The following is a 17298-nucleotide window of genomic DNA, read 5'->3' on the forward strand; positions in this document are numbered from 1 at the left end:
GCCGGTACGAGATTTGTCAGCGAAGGCGTCGACTGAGACACGGAGATTCGCCTCCTGTGAGGCTTTAGCAGGACGTGGAGATTTCCCCACGCGAGTGGAGCAAAACCCGCTCTGCCGGCTCAATCCTTGTTACTGTCGTGTGCTCCTTCAGAACTGATCACCAGTGAACTTTATATTAAAGAGACCAAATCTGAAAGACTGCTACTTCTAGTAGGTTTATTAACGTTACATTGTGGCTTTTAATATAAACTTTAAGAAGTTCTAATACAAGCAATAAACCCACTTCAGCACCTTCTTACCACAATAAGAGCAAGAGAAAATTGGTACTTTAAATGAAGAACTTTATAAAGTGCATATGAAAATTACAGTCAAATAAACACAATTTAAATTGATGCTTGTTCTACCAACAAAGAAAGAGGTGAACATTTTAATGAACAAATTAACTTTTATGCCAAAATCGGAAGTGCCTTTCAGTTCAGTAGTTTGGTCCAGTGCGCAGTTCTTCAAAAAAAAAACAAAAACAAAAACAAAAAATCCCAAACAAAAACCAAAAAACAACCCAAACAAAAAAAAACAACAAAAAACCAAAAAGAATAAAAAAACCAAAAAAGTGTTTCCCACAAATAAATAAATCCAGCATTCTTTGTCCTCTTTAAAAGTAACAGGACCTAAAAAGCACCAAATTCATAAAATCTGCAATAACATTCTTCAAATAGGCCCACAAGCCCATACATTTAAATCTAGTTAAACGCAAAAAAAATCCCCAAACCCAAAAAACCCACCTTGTTACATATTCACATCAACTGCAGCACAAAAAATAATTATTGAAATAATAAGAGAAGAAAATGAAAGTCTGCTTTCTAGCAATAACTAGTGCATTGAATTTTGAATGTTCTGTTCTTCAGTGCAAACGTAACGTGACGTCTCCCTTCCGTCTCTGATTTAGAAGTGTGAAGGATGCCCGTACTGGCTCACGCCTTGTTGTGGCTGGTTACCTGGTTGATAAAGCAAAGGGAAGTGGTTGTGCCTCATGACTGTACTCTGTTACAGGAATACAGAAAGATACCTGTATTCCATGCAGCGGTAGCAAACGAGAGTCCATACATTCCCTTCTATACCTAACGCACGCGGAGGGGCTAATTTCCTCAGGGACTTTGCCTGCGGTAGGACTATAGAAGCGAGGGGAGAAAACACGCAGCAAACTGTGACCGGCCACCAGCCCCAGTCCTGTGGGTGCCTCGGGCTTCTCTGGAGACCAACAGAAATCTGTGGGACGCACCAGCACCGCAATTTTGGTATTACGTCACTACTGGGATGGGTAACCAGCTGTCAGTAGGTAAATTACTTACATGTATACGTGGCAGCATTTAAATAGGCAGAACATCTCCAGAAAGAGAATTCCGTATTCAAATATACATACATATTAACGTACAGCTATGCACACACACACTTACTGGAGAGCTGCTTCTGGAGCTGCCTGACCAGCGCCGCCGTCTGTTGTTGCTGCTGTGTCTGTTGCAAGCCTTGCCTTGGAAACTGCAAAAGAAACATGAAAGGTGAAAGAAATACGCGCAGCGCGAGTGCCACGGCCGGTAACTGCAGAAGTGTTCAGCTTGTGCTGCCCCGGCAGCTCTGGCAGAGCAGGCAGAGGAGGACAGCAGAAGGCAGGCAGGCAGGCAGGCAGGCAGGCGTGCCTCCACAGCAGGTCCTGACTGGATTTTAACAGCACGGTAAGGACACATGGAGCACACTTAGAACTTACAGAACATTTGTTCTCTTCATTCCCTGAAATCTTACACATTTCCAGTTGCCTTACAGGTATCGCATGTGTCCAGCCAGACACAAGGGACAGAGTCAGTCTCTGTCTCTTCCACCTCTGGAGAGGCCAGTATTCATCTTGCAAGGCACTCTAAGCAGCTTTACTGTCTGCATTGTTCAAAGACAAGGCAAATCAAAACTGCAAATCAAAATCAACAGCCTTTTTAGCATTTTTAAATGCTTACATGTAGTTGAAGCCTAATAGTCAAAAGAAGCTTCTAGAAAAATATTTTTCCCAGGACTATGGCATGTCAAAAAGAAGGGCAAGCACAAAGCACAGGTTGTTCGCTGTGCTGCACGCCTGCTGCAGGGTTGTAGCTGCACACTCAATTCTTGGCTCCAGCGGAACAGGAGACACATCAGTGCCCAGCCAACCGGGCCAGCTCCTCCGCTGAGCAAAATAACCGTCGTTCTGATCCTTACCCGAAGCCCACAGGGATCGAGACAAGGCCCTTCCTGTCCATGGCACTAAGCACAATGGGATTAGACACAAAAAGCTTCCAAAGAAATCTGCTGTTAATGAATTAAATCATTACTTCAATCACTTTGAAAGTACTCTTGGTGTAAATGCATTGACTTTCACAAATTTCCACCCTATTTATGCTTGCATCAAAGCAGAATTTAGTCTTTAACTGGTCCACCTGACAGCATGCATTATTCCCTAGCTAGCTGACCCATGAAGTCTGTTTTTCAAGTAAGGATGGGTAGGAGAACAAGCACCACTTGTTTGCGTGCTTTCCACGCTTCTGGCTGTCATTCAGAAAAAAAATCATTCTCTACTAACAACTTTTACGGATCATCTACCTGTATGTCAGAATACATCGCACACCACGCTACTGGGTTATGACAGACCTGACACAGACGGTCTGTGTGCGCCCCGCTGGGATGGACACCGCTGCTGCCAAAGGCCTGCGTATACAAGCAGCATTTCTTCCCTTGGAAAATGCGTCACCCGTGTGAAAGAAAAGCGTCTGTGCACCAGCTATCTCAGACCGCCGAGGACAGGGAGCCGACGGCACGACTCCCTCAGACTTACCTACTCCTGGGAGGGAAATGGCGACGAATGAGGTACTGCTCTGCTAGCAAGCACAAACCAAACCAAGCCTTCACCATTTACTGTCTCTCTTACCCTCAGGGCCTCTAAGCTCTCTCGGTCTGTTTCCTAAGTCCCGGAATTTTCCCTCTCGTTAGATCTGGTGAAAATGCATGTGCTTCTAATTAAGTGAGCTTCTGTGCTTCTGCACAAGGATACACAATACACCTGACCAGTTTGAAAACCTGATGTGCTGAATAAAAATGGAGTTATTCAATACTCTAATAACATCATATGTGCTGCAGAAAACGCCCATGCTTTGTTTCAGTGAAACCTTTTGCTTACTGAAGGGAGTTTCAGTGTTTTACAAGACTTCAGCATCTCTTCCCTTTCTGAAACCAAATCCTTTACTTGAAATACATTGTGTAATCTTCTGGCTAACAGTCCTTAGCAAATGCTGAGGTTAGTCAAAAGCATTAACCACACCAGGGTTTCTTGGGGACACGAAACGAACACACAGAAAGCTTTCTGCTGTGCTAACTGCTGGAAGAGGAGCCTGCAGCCAGGCAGGTGCTCTGTCTCTGTGACAGTCGCTCACACGCAGTTTGTTCAAGATATAAACACTATTAAGAAAAATTCAAAAATGGATGAAAATTATCTTTCAATAGCTATCAGATAAACATCTTTCATTTATCCTTACTCTTGCACTTACAAGCCACCTCCGAGTTTCTCTATCAGATCATGTTGATTAATACTTTTAAACTTGGAAGCTAGCAATTTCAGCGTTACCATATTCTCTCCATTTTTCTGTAGCAAGCTTTTTCTAGTTACCCTCATCTACCTTAAGTATGTCTGGAAAAACTGCCCAAATACAGGAAACAAGCATAATGATATTGTAAGTTCAGTGGATGTGTCCATAAAAATTACTTGGTAGTGGTAGTGATTTGGTTAAATCATTCACTAAACTACGAAAGGCTCCAATTCAGCACAAAGGAATGTCTCAGAAGCAATTTTGTTTGTACAGTTGTCTTCACGCAGCTCCGTTTTATGACTGACGATTTAATTTAAAAGGATCTTTGAACAATAAAACCCATTTTTTCTCCAGCCTGTTAGCAGTACAGCCTAAAAATCAAAGACCCAAAGTCACCAACAGTCACCCGTGACGTGACTGAAGGCAGGGACTGGAGTTTGGTAGCGGTGGAGCTGCCAGCGTCCGCAGCCGACGGCAGAGGGAGCGGAGGGAGCGCGGGTGCTGGCACCAACACAGCACGAGCCGGCCACGGGGAGAAATGCCAGCCATCAGCACCTCGCGTTTCCCAGTGAAGGCTTTTCTTAGTGTTACAGCAAAAACCAGTTTCACAAGTAGCCTCAATTGTATACGGTACCCTGCTTTCACTTCAAAATATTACAGAGAGAGAAAAATCCACCAATTTACATGCATCAGCAGCAACTACAGATTTCTCATCAAGTTTAAGTTTTTAAAGTTAGCAAGGGCTATTCATTATTAGTATGATACATTAATTAGGATAACACTCATAAAAACGCATAGCACAGCAAGCATAAAGAGGAAAAATTAATTCCTGCAGCAGGAAGGTGTTAATTTACCTCAGCCTGCTGCTTTGGGACTACTAAAAGGTGTCTTCAGACCCCCAGAAAGAGATCCCTGACTTTTCAGTGGAGCTTACAGCACTTGGTTCTGTATCAGATTTTCAAAACAGTCATTTATTTATGCTGCACTAGGAGTAAGACTGAGGGTGACTTTAAAGCATCGCATTGTTTTCCCCCTCTGAATTCACACGAAGAGATTTAAGGTAGTTAGTCTGGGCAGTCTTATTTTACTGGTGATAGAAAAGAGATGTACAGAATTAGAAAAGCACCAGTACCCATTTTTTAACTATATCCCCAAGTAATTCTCAAAAGAACTACTATAGGTGGTTATTTGTATTGTTTGGCATATTAACCATTAGTTTTAAATCAATGCTGCTAAGCGTAACTTCAAAAAGATACGTTGAAATGAAGCATTTGAACTTTTCCTACCCACACGCACAAATCTTTTTTCAGCCAAAACGACGTGTCGTTGTTGGCCCAACGTTGGTGTCAGTTTTGACTGAATTGGTGAATGAACCACGACGGCGCAGGAGGCAGCGTGCGCTCCAGTCCGAGAAGGAGCATCTTTGCACGGCGAACTCAAAGGCGCTGCTGCAGAGGCGCCGGGGGTCGAGCGGGGCAGTGCACGAGCCCTCCTTGCCAAGGCCTGCGTTCGAAGCTGCGCTTGCCTCCCCATCCGAGGTCAGCAGGCGAGGTCACCTCCCGCGACACCTCAGCGCATGCGTCACCCAACTCTTGCCACGTTTTGGCAAGACGGACACAGTTAACGCGGTCTTCTGCGGACGGATGCAATTTGCCTCTGCCCACGGTCGGAGCCAGCCAGGAGCTACCTGGACGCACCAGCCAGCGGTTGAGCCCCAGCTAATACACTCTTATCAGCTACAGCTTGCAGCCAGCTCAGGACACGCGCAAAACGAGCCTGTCGCCACCGGCACCGGGCACACACTTGTACGGCATTCAGAGCGGTGGAGGTACGGCACTGCAGGCACCACGGAGTCAGCACCGGCAAGCAGACGGCGATGCAGGAAAGCTTACACAAACCCTCACCCCAGACTGCCACGCTGCCCGTCTCCGTAAGTGACAAAACCCACCCTGTCACTACCCTCGCACCTCCCCAAAATATCCAGCAGTCACCTCAGCTTACCAAAGGCTGCTGCGGTTGCACAGGCTGGAGACCAAGCGCCTGCTGCTGCCCCGGCTGCTGCCCCTGCTGCTGCTGCAACTGAAAGAAGATGGGCATTGAAACAACAGCGACAGGACACACACACTGCCTCAGGGAACGACTCCGAGCCAAGCAGTATGGCTTTTCATGACTGATTTCCAGCACAGGATCTGGGCTCGCTTACAGCACTGGTTACTGAAGGCCCCATTCGGGAGATAAGCCTCACAGCTCTCCACTTTCATCATCAGCCACACCAAGGCTGACAAGGAGCATTGTTAATAGACAAAAAAAATACTCAAAAGCTGGTATATTTAGTTTATGACAACATCAAAATATTTAGATAAAATACATTATCGTTCGACAAGAACTGGCACAGATAGCTATTGCATTAAAATGACAACATGAAAATAATTCCAACCATCAAAGGGCCATGGAAAGGATTTTTAATGTAATTTACTTCCCCTGTGCCAAGCCCTACATATTTAGCTGACAAACTGATACTTACCTCCAAATTAAAAATATGTCATCAAATCAGAGTATAGGAAATAGGCCAGCCAGGAAGCAAGCCCTTTGATTTAGTTCCGGTATACATTGTAAGGCCAGACAGGGGAGAGCACAACCACTGCTTTTGTCTCAGCACATTCAGCTAGGCCGTTCTCAAATTTACCTTCTCCAGAGGCATTCTACAATCTTGAAAAATGAGAAGTACTGAATTTTATGTCTATGTCCATTGGAAATCCCAAATGTAAACAATGAATTACTGCACTCGAGTAAAAGCAGTTCGGGTTTTACTGGTGAGTTAAAGCACCAGGCTCTGCTGCTTTAGGCTCGAATACACATGCAAGCGAGTGCACAACGCCATCACCCGACACAGTGATGCTGACCCTCCCTTCCCACACTGAAATATCCCTGGCCTCCCGCGCAGCCGCGTCCCTCACCTGGAAGAGTCTCTGCTGTCGCATCTGCTGCTGTCTCTGTCTGACTGGCTCCGGAGGCAGCTGCACCGCGTTCAGGCTCGGATGAGGACCTGCGGTCGAGGCACCGTCCAGTCCCCCTCCAACCAGCGAATTTGGCTGCAAAGGCTGATGGCTCAATCTGATTGGGGAAAAAAAGTAAGCGATTACACTTCATTTATAGACAGAGCACAAGTTAGTCTAGGAGTACTCAACTATAAGCTGCAACGTTAGACTTCCATAGATTTAAAAGACATTACATTTTAGAGGAAGAATGTATTTCCAAATATGAATGCTTTGAAAAATATTCCGTAATAGAAACTGTACCATACTATTGCCCAGTAACGGATGTAGGTAATAACATGTTCCTCTAAACAAGAGCAGATCCAAGCATTCAACTCTTGCTTTATCAGGAAGAGTGATGAGTTTCTACATTTCAAGCAAGAATTCCACATAAGCACTAAAACGTTCTCCAGACCAAAACATCTCATAGTTAGGTCACCATGAATTTAAAACTGATTATAAAGATTTTTTACTTTCTAAAATACTGAAGAAACACACTAAGCAAGAAATACTTTCTTAGGATGTTATGGGAGTAATTAACATTGACAAAGCAGAAAGATATACATGGGGAAGACGCTAGCTAGCTCATAATTGAGCTTAGCTGTTTAAAACTCAGTAAAGAGAAGGCGATTCAGGTTAGCAGCTTCACTCCTAACGCAAGGCACGCTGTAGGTTTTTGTACAAGGCTGTCAACCAAGTCAAGGCCAGCCTTTTTGAAGAGGTGCAAACACACCCAAAATTAAGCATACTCTTAAGATATCCAGGCTTGCAAGAATTTAAAAGAAGTTAAGAAACCAGCGATTATTGCAGAATTTATGGTAACGTTCACAATTGCAGAAACACTGTTTTCATTAAAAATAACAAGGGTTGAGAGAGAATTGCATAGCTACATACATGACACCTCCATATTCTGCTTACAACAAGCAACTGATGAGCAAGTCATTTAAGTACGCCTGAACTTAGCATCTAAAGGAGATTTTAGTTTTGGGATCAAACTAGAGCTGAAGCAGAGGAAGAAGAAAATCTCTACTTGGTAACAGAGCTCATCAGGGCTACTGCAAGATAAATTACATGGGATCAGCGAGACAGGACTGAAGCTCTGCTGACGGGCCAGACCACCTTGTGACGACTGACATCTACGCACTGCTCTGCTGTTTCAATGAATCTGCGACCCGCACACAGGGAGAGCACGGCGCTGAGCAGATACTCCATCACAGCTAAGGCTGGACAGAGCATACAGAGGCAGACCTTGCAAATTTTGACTGTTCCCCCCCCGCCTTTAATTTAAGCCTGTGTTTTTTGGGAGTCACTCTACTGAACGTGTCTATTGGAAGTGGAAATTAAAAGTGGCAACATTTCTGATTCAGTTAAGAGCAGAGTTGGACTGTTAGTTGGACTATGCTAGACTGTTAGAAAAAAAATCTGATTCAAGACTGTCATTGCAAACTCCAGTTTTCCACTCTGCTTACTCTGTAACTCTCCCTTTTACAGATTTCTTTCCTGCTTCATTTGCCTTCTATTTCATTGCATTTCTTTACCAATGAATTCTTCCTGTTTCGCATAGGCACTGCAACTCAGCTGTACTTCCAAACTGAAGTCAATTTAGTCTATTCAGGCTTAAAAGAACTTAATTTGTCTGTTGCTAGTTAAACTACCAAGTTGGTCATTTTCTTGACTACAGACTCTTTGGTAAACCTGGAATATTTATTGTCTAATGCCACACACATGTTTGCATAATATGGATACCATATCTGTGTGTGTAGTGAAATAGGATCCAACAGCCATCTTTAAATGAATTTTTATGTTCCACAAACACATAGGACAACTGGGCTACAATGTGTGCCAAGACCAACTTAAAATAAAAATTAAATGAGGGGAAAAAAAGGGGGAAATTGGAGAAAAAAAGCGTATTTACTCCTAATTAGACCCAGCATTAACCTCACTTTGATTAGAATCACAGAATGGTTTGGGTTGGAAGGGACCTTAAAGATCATCCAGTTCCAACCCCCCTGCCATGGGCAGGGACACCTTCCACCAGACCAGGTTGCTCAAAGCCCCATCCAGCCTGGCCTTGAACACTTCCAGGGAGGGGACATCCACAGCCTCTCTGGGCAGCCTGTGCCAGTGCCTCACCACCCTCACAGTGAAGAACTTCTTCCTTACATCTCATCTAAATCTACCCTCTTGCAGTTTAAAGCTGTTACCCCTTGTCCTATCACTACATGCCCTTGTAAAAAGTCCCTCTCCAGCTCTCTTGTAGGCCCCCTTTAGGTGCTGGAAGGCTGCTATAAGGTCTCCCCGGAGCCTTCTCTTCTCCAGGCTGAACAACCCCAACTCTCTCAGCCTGTCCTCATAGGAGAGGTTCTCCATCCCTCTGATCATCTTCGTGGCCCTCCTCTGGACTCGCTTCAACAGGTCCCTGTCCTTCTTATGTTGGGGGCCCCAGAGCTGAACGCACGACTCCAGGTGGGGTCTCACGAGAGCGGATTAGAGGGGGAGAATCACCTCCCTCGACCTGCTGGCCACACTTCTTTTGATGCAGCTCAGGGTGTGATCGACTTTGTGGGCTGCAAATGCATCTTGCTGGCTCATATTCAGTTTTTCATCAACCAACACCCCCAAGTCCTTCTCCTCAGGGCTGCTCTCAATCCACTCCTTGCCCAGCCTGTATTTGTGCTTGGGATTGCCCCAACCCATGTGCAGGACCTTGCACTTGCCCTTGCTGAACTTCATGAGGTTCGCCCGGGCCCACCTCTCAAGCCTGTCAAGGTCCCTCTGGATGGCATCCCTTCCCTCCAGCATGTCGACCGCACCACACAGCTTGGTGTCATTGGCAAACTTGCTGAGGGTGCACTCAATCCCACTGTCCATGTCGCCAACAAAGATGTTAAACAGATTAATTAGATTAAAATTAAAATGGATTAAAACAGATTAAAAAGGTGTTAAAAAGATTAATACACTTTTTTTTAAATAAAGCTTTAGACCCCTAAACAACGTTGCCATTAAAATCCAGCCACGAGAACTGCAGAGGCTCACCGCTGAGTGCCTGTCAAAGGCTGGATGTACGCAGCAGCCTGCTGTTGAATATATCCGCTGGGCTGCTGTTGCATCTGCCGCAGCCTCTCCATCAGCGTGGGGCTGGAATGCGCTGCTGCGTACGCTCGGGGGTTGTAGCTGGGGGAAAGCACCACGCCACCAGGCTGCTGCTGCTGCAAAGGCAGCTGAGTGCTGTACATCGTGTATCCGTGAGGCATGCTCTGCAGGGAAAACAGACAGAAGAGTGACTTCACTGTGCCCATATTTAAATTAGCTTAACTATAAAAGAGATGGCCTTTATCAAAGAGCCAAAGCCTGGACAACTGGAGGCAAGTCAGTGAGACGCAGTGCTGTACCCACACCCCGGCCTGTGCGTCCCCCCACACTGGTTGTACCCCACTTCTGTTTGCGGGTTCAGGCAGCTGCGACGTGGTCACACACAGCAGGATGGAACTTGCACCGTGCCACCCTTCCCTGAGAGGCACTGAGCAAGAGCGGGGCTCTGCTCCACAGCTCCACCTCTCTCTTTTCTTTGTTCCCCCCCACCTCAAAATCCCAAGTACCAGAATGACCATGACGTAAGAAAGAGTTACTGGTATCACTATCTCGCCAAAAACTGGCCGTATTTCAGGCTTGACATTGAAGTACGCTTGCCTTTATCAGCAACAACATTAGGAAAAACTGGGAAGTGACCACGTTAAAAACGTTTACAAGCTACAGCATGCGGAGACCACAAGCATCCTAGAAGGAGGCCTCACCGTTACCCTAGGCCACACACACAAGGCACGTCCCAAGCGCAGAAAAGCAGGCTGGGAGGTAAAGGAGCTCTGTTTAAAAGCATTTTCATGCAGATGCTCCATGGGAGTAGCGCAGTACCTGTGCTTGCTGTAACCCTGGGTACTGCGGAAGCTGAGACGGGGGTCGAACTTGCGGAGTGAAAATAGCAGCTTGGTCCATCGGCTGACCCTGAAAGACACATCACCCATCAGACACGGCCTCCACACCCCGACCAAGTCCAGCTCTGGACACAAACCCCACCAAGTTGTGTCCTAAAGAGTCATGGAGAGACTTGACCATTTCCTTCAAGACAGCACCGCTGCTCAGTGCCAAACTGCTGAACTGTATTTACTCACAGGGAGATGGAAGAATTGACTTTTTTTTGATTTCTGACACTACTGTAACACTACAGCAGTGAAGAAACAGCCATTTACTGAACAGAGGACTTGCAGACACCCTTTAAAATGGGGCTGTGCAAAGGATTAGAAAAAAATATTCTAGCTGTCTTGAAGACAGTACATCAAATTATACAGGAAGCTTAGAGTGAATGATAATCTCTAGTATAAATACACAGTTGATATCTTTCTCAGGCTACCTGAGTACTAGCTTTCCCCCAGATGGAGCAGGCAAAATGCTGGTTAGCAAATCTTATGATGACATACAACATACCAGTATGATAAATGGGTAATGCAAGCACCTCCAGCTCCCAACCAGTACAGCTTGGAAACACCCTCTGTATTTGTGATCAGCAGACAGCCTAGTTTGTTCATTTCAAATTGCCTCAATATTTATGCCCAATTAATGGCAAATCATGTAAAGATTTCAACTATAACTGCATTAGTATGTTTTGAAGCACCAGAAAAGAGGGAAAAAAATAAAACGTTAGACTTAATTTCAGGACCAAGACTGTAAAAAACTGGTGAATGAGAATTTGCCAAGGATACAATCAAGTCTGTGTGTGTCTTCTGTGCGACTGTGATGCTGCGCAGCTACACTTGATCATTTTGAAAACCATTCTACTCAAAAAAGCTCAGTGGCAGACAGGAGCTGGAAGCAGCGATGCTCCTTCCCTGTAGCTGCCCAGTTCACCACAAAAACAAACAAAACAATCCAAGTCCTCCAACAAAGCCTTTGCCATTTTAATCAGGGTATCCTTACAGAGATGTATTATAATTGAAGGCTAAAAGTGACTTTGATAACACACTGCAAGCAGCAACACTGCAATCAGGGCTACCTGGTGGAAAAGAAGATCTCACCTAGGATAAAATACTGAAGCACCATTGGAAGTCTCCTTCTTTATCTGCTCCCATCCCTTTAGTGGTATCTGTGCCAAACGTTAACAAGTCTGTAAGCACAACCAACAGTCCTGCAGTTCAGCTATTATTTTGGATTGGGTTTAAAAATATGTGCATCCTCATCGACAGACCTGGGAAACCAGCAGAACTACCTACTGTGAACGGGAACCGCTCAGGGAAGCAGTACGATAGAGGGAAAGCATTCCAGCCTCAAACGATCCAGCCCCAAGAGACAGGAACCGCTGCGACCGGGGCTGGATTAACCGCCCTGTGCTTTGGGTAGAGTACAGACAGAAGAGGTCAAGGGCAAGATGCCAAACCAGGGGCAAAGCTACCACAGGGTGCCACAGGGTTGTCACACATTCATTTTTCATACCTTCCTTTCTTTTAAAAACAAACAAACAAACAGAAAGACTGACCTAGCTAGGCTCTGCGCCAGCCTCCGGGACCACCACTACAGGAGTCACTAAGGCACAGACAAGACAGCAGGGAGCTCTGATACGATAAGCTACACTAAGGAGGCAGAAGCTACACTAAGGATTTGTTTTAAAAACAAGCCAATATCTCATGGAAAATTCTGTACAACAAATTAGGGAGTACAGGAGGTGTGAACAGAGTAACATCTATCAGTCCTGACAAAAGTTCAGATAAAATTAAATTAATCTGGAAAAACATCTGCAAAATCAGACGGGGAGCTCTCAAAACAACCACCTCATAGGTGAGAAACTGAAACGCTGAGCAGAACGTACATCTTGCAGAGGGGATGCACATAAACCAGATGTCAGCCAAGTACAGGGGGAAGGTACTCAAGTACTTAAGATTTTCCCTTTTTTAAACAGAGGCAAAAGAAGAAAAACAAAAAAAGAATAATAATTTCTCCGAGCAAATTGCTTTTGAAACTTATCATAAGGTGCCAACCACAAGACAGTAACTTGAATTCACCCAAAGGTGAAATCTGGTAAAACCATGACTGATTTCTAGAAAAACTGGTGCCTTAAGCTATTCCCCGCAGAAATACAAACCACCTTGTGGGTTCTGTGGAAGCTGGTCTGTAGAGCGGTGCTCCGTGTGCTATCCTTTTGTTTCTCTCAGTGACAGCTAACCTGGTGTGCCCAAGAACAAAAGTTGTCTGCTCAGGCCCATGCGGCGTAAACAGCGTCCCTCCAAAGTCAGTGGAAGTTATATCAATGGAAATTGGATTAGGCCCTAATTCTGTAAGAAAATACTAAAAAAGCAGCTGCGTGATCCCAGCAATACGCGGTGGGCAGAGAGCCACAAGCGAGTTTTGTCCGCTGATCTCTTCCCCGCCATCTGAAGCGCACACGAAGCAGCGGAGCTGGCAGGGTGTGAGACTCAAGAGCAGCACACCCGTACTGAAGGCACCGCTGCCCAGGCCAGGCAAGCACCACGCACAAACCCACATGTGAAACGTAAGCAAAAAGCTGTTCGTTAGGCAGGGACAGAGCAATTTATTCCACGGCAGCACACGGCCACCGAGCAAGCTCCCGTGTTGTGAGAGTGCGCTCTGCATTCCTGAGCGGCAGCAGCAGATGTTGCTAAATTCAAAGGGACTTCTCCTTCCAGGCATAATTTTAGTAAAGAATTAACTAAACATCCAAGCCAACTGCTGCAAGCCAGAACCGTTCATGCATGTCAAACAAAAACAAAAACAAAACAAAACAAAAAAAAGAGAGAAAAACCCCAAACACTTTTATTCAATGCTGATGCAGTGTTACAGTAATAACCACTGTTCTCTTTGTTCTACTCGCACCTTAAATTGAAGCAAAACTTACTGCTTTTTCCTGTTAGGGTATGTGACCATAGCATATTTGGAAGGAATTTTCTTTTCTAGGTGGTGCTGGGACTGGCAAAGGCCATTGTAGCAGCCACGGCACTGTAGGCTGATTTGACCAAAACCTGACCAAATCTGACTTCAAAAGTAGGTAGTGAAACACTAACACTTATGTAGATAAGAAGACGATGATAGATTTGACAGACCTCGTTGCATACTTGCTGCATATCTAGGTGTGCCTAATTAATTGCAAATATGGTGATCTATACCCTGTTCTGACACGCTACCAGTAATAACAGGAATGATTGCACATATATACAATACGGACAACACGGTAAGCAGCAAAGCCTTTTTAAAAACACATTTTGCTTTGTCTTTCCGATTAGTGCTTTTAACAACATTGCAGTTTCCCTAAGACAGGAAGAAAGTCCTGCAAGCTAACTCTGAAACAGCTTTTCTAATTAATAGTATCTGGAAAGCTTTCCAACACAGATATCTGGGATGAAACTTCGTGCCATCATTGTTCTTCCCCAGAAAACTAAATTCTATGAAACTTAATAATTTAACAGGTAAGTGTTAGCTGTTACCTGTTTTGGAAGTAACAAAAGATGGTTATTCTAATAACTGCATATCCTGCCATCGCTCAGGAACAGACCATCAGGCAGCATACCGTCATGCTCACGTGGCACAAGAAGCATTTTGGAAACTACAGCTCACGCGGGCCAGGGGAGCTGACCCTCACTGCCCGAGCTGAGGGCACAACTGCGTCCCACCGCAGCGGGAACAGGCCCACGCCAGGAACGGCTCCAAGTGCTGCCTGGGAAGCGCCGGTGGCACGCGCTGGCCAAAAACGACGCGTGGTCCGTCCCTTACCGCTCATCTGACGCCGCAGTCACCGCTACCCCACCTTACGTCGTGGCAGAAGCTGCCACGCTGGATGGCAGCGGACCCAGCCGCCGGTGGGGAGACGAGGGCAGAACGGGAACACGCCAGCCATGCTTAGATGGACATGGCATCGGACATATCCTGCAGCTACTCTAATCTTTCACAGCGAGAAACACAACAGAAGAGGAAAAAAAAATTAATCAATGATGCAGTTATTGGAGATATTTGTAAGAAAAAAATATTCTGTGTGTGCAAGTCTATTCACAGCCTTCCCACATGCAGCCACTACGCTACCTAGGTGAGAGGAGTGCCAAAGCGTATCATTCTCATCCAAAGCAAGGTGTGCAGCCTGTGTGTTGAAAGAAATGCATGTTTGTGCGAAAGGAAAAATAAAGAGAAGAAAAGTTCACAGTCTCAGAGTGGTTACCATTATGTTGTCAAAGCCATCCTGAAGGGATACGGCAGTGCTACAGACATCCTAAAGGAAAAGGACAGGCGAGAAAATAGCAAACAATACAAAGAACATACACAATTAGGGTCAGATTGTTAGTGGAGCAGTACAGCACCTTTACAGAGCTCACCTGTATGTACTCAAAGAATGCTGGTGTTTAGGGACGCTAACAAGGTCCTTTTAGGTGGTTTTTATGCTAATGAACCTCAATACTTTCATAGAATTTATGAACAGAAACTAAACATAGAAGGGACTCCTTACCATCCACAGGAGCCTATTAATTCCATACATAATACTCACAATTTTTTCAACAAGTCATAGTTCTTAAGGACCTTGCACCATAGCTATTCGTTTTCAACAGCACAGCACGTATGGCACAGCACTAAAGAGCAGGGTCCTTCTGGACTGATTTTACAGAACTGTCTGTACCAGTGCCAGTGGTTTCAAACTGAGTGAGTAATTTCATTCTGCAGCTGCAGAAACATAAAAACCAAAGAAGAAACCTTCCCTATTTAAGCTCTACCTAACAACACACACGACAGAGTAGCAACGCTTACAAATCATCTTGTTCCTAAATCTTCAAATACTACCTTCAGGCTTGTACACTGCCATAGTATTTCCTACTCTACATGCAGGACCGCAGGAAGAACTACCACCAGTTCCCCAGGGACGTGTTTCTGAGCTGGAGCACCACGCAGGCAGGCAGGCAGGCAGGCAGGCGTCCCACTGGGGCAGCCCACGGTGCCAGGGAGCACGGGAAGCCCCAGTGCCACTGGGACCTCGGAGGGGTTTCTCTGGTGTCAGCAGTGCCAGCACACGCTTAGGCAACAAGGAAAGCGAACAGGACGGCCTGGTGAATTGTTCATTCATTTCACTACAGTGAAAGTTTTCAAGTATCAGGCTGAATTAATCTTCCCAAACATCCAATACGGCAAAATCTTAGAACCAGACAGAAAACAATGCCTCCATCTGTGGTACTCCCCAGCACACCACAAAAGGACCTGGCTGTGCACGCCACTGTGGGGAAGTAACTGGGAAACAAAGGCTGGGTTTGGATGGCTCTGGTTTGACTTGGTGTACATCAGTTTTACTTATACTGACTTACTGCTGAAATAAAAACATGGCTGACAGGGAACCGCTGACTGATGAACATCCAGCATGTCGTATGTTAGCTGAAATACACACCTGAATGTACCCTGCTGAATTTTAGTGCAACTTTTACATTGTAAAAGTTTGATCCAAATTTTATGAACAAGTTCATCACAGACACCTTTTTAATCTGATTTAGGCATGGATTCATGCTTTCATGATAAGTTTATTCTCCTTACTGACAACCTGTCTATGCAGCACTTCAGAGCAGAAGTTAACCATTATTCTTAACACCTCAGATACCGTCCCTGTTTGAAACCAAAAGGGAAATGCAACATCTTTTGTCCTCTAAACGCGACAGTGTTGAACAACAGCATTTCTTAAATGTGAGAATTAGGTATTATTTTAGGCCTTCCATTATTGCTTTTTGATCCACCTAGCCATAAGCAGTGATCATCATTTGTTTACTCAAGGCTCTTATTTAAGCCTGTATTCTATCATAGTAATTGAAAGCCAGTTGGACCTAACACTAAGGTAGTGAGATATTGCTTAATATAAGAAATACTACAGGGTTACCTGTAGAGCCCAGTACCCTAATATTTCCTTTAGGGTACCTAATCCTTAAGTACCTTGTGGTGCCTACAGGACACCAATGAGGGATCAAATATCCACTGTACAACTGATATTATAAAACACACATCCAGAGCTTTTGAGGGCTGCTTTTTTTTTTTTTAGGTCGAAGACAGCACACATACAGGGAAACCCTAGTTTCACAATTATGAACACCCCCATATAAAACTATTGCAGCCCATCAGCCATTTAAGCACTACAGAAGGGTTTGCATGCATCATAGCAGAGAGACTGTAAGAGGGACAATGAGGGAGTTCTAACAAAACAGGGACAGCGTGGGACAAATTATGAGGATACTTGCTGAAAATTTTGACTATTTTGAGCAAAGAGGGCACATCATAGAATTTGAAGGCAAGATAGCATAAGGGCAATGTAATATATCCTGCAGCGAGGGTAAGAACAGGTACAGAAGGACTTTAAAATAAAGGTGAGAAGTTACTGGTTTTACCACCAACTACTGTACACATATTGCTGGTTATCTGGGATCCAAAAATCAATTTTCTGTTCTTACGCCATCAATTCAAAAGCAGCCTGTCTGTAGCCATATTCTGACATTAGCTCAGGCTCTGAAGAGTGTTGCACAATAGCCATGTGTGGTTTGGCACACAGCAGCTCTACTCTGCAAAAACGTTAGGAGAAGAAATACCAGCTGTTTCTAGAGAACATGGGCGTCTGTGTGCACACGTGTATGGAAATGGCTCCTGCT

The 17298-nt window shown here is 45.0% G+C and overlaps 1 protein-coding gene across 2 annotated transcripts in view; it reads right to left on the bottom strand.

Annotated features, from left to right (window-relative positions):
- Positions 1-220: 220 nt before the first annotated feature.
- Positions 221-17298, bottom strand: part of MED12L (mediator complex subunit 12L) — a 153978-nt gene continuing 136900 nt past the window's right edge. For both annotated transcript variants that reach the window (XM_050902187.1, XM_050902186.1), the window contains 6 exons: positions 10550-10639; positions 9674-9894; positions 6551-6716; positions 5604-5681; positions 1455-1536; positions 221-995 (listed from right to left, as the gene is read on the bottom strand). In XM_050902187.1, the coding sequence (XP_050758144.1) occupies positions 943-995; positions 1455-1536; positions 5604-5681; positions 6551-6716; positions 9674-9894; positions 10550-10639 (690 nt within the window). In that variant the 3' untranslated portion in view covers positions 221-942. The remainder of the gene's footprint in view (positions 996-1454; positions 1537-5603; positions 5682-6550; positions 6717-9673; positions 9895-10549; positions 10640-17298) is intronic.

This window comes from Gymnogyps californianus, chromosome 10, assembly GCF_018139145.2.
Source record: "Gymnogyps californianus isolate 813 chromosome 10, ASM1813914v2, whole genome shotgun sequence".
NCBI lineage: Eukaryota > Metazoa > Chordata > Aves > Accipitriformes > Cathartidae > Gymnogyps > Gymnogyps californianus.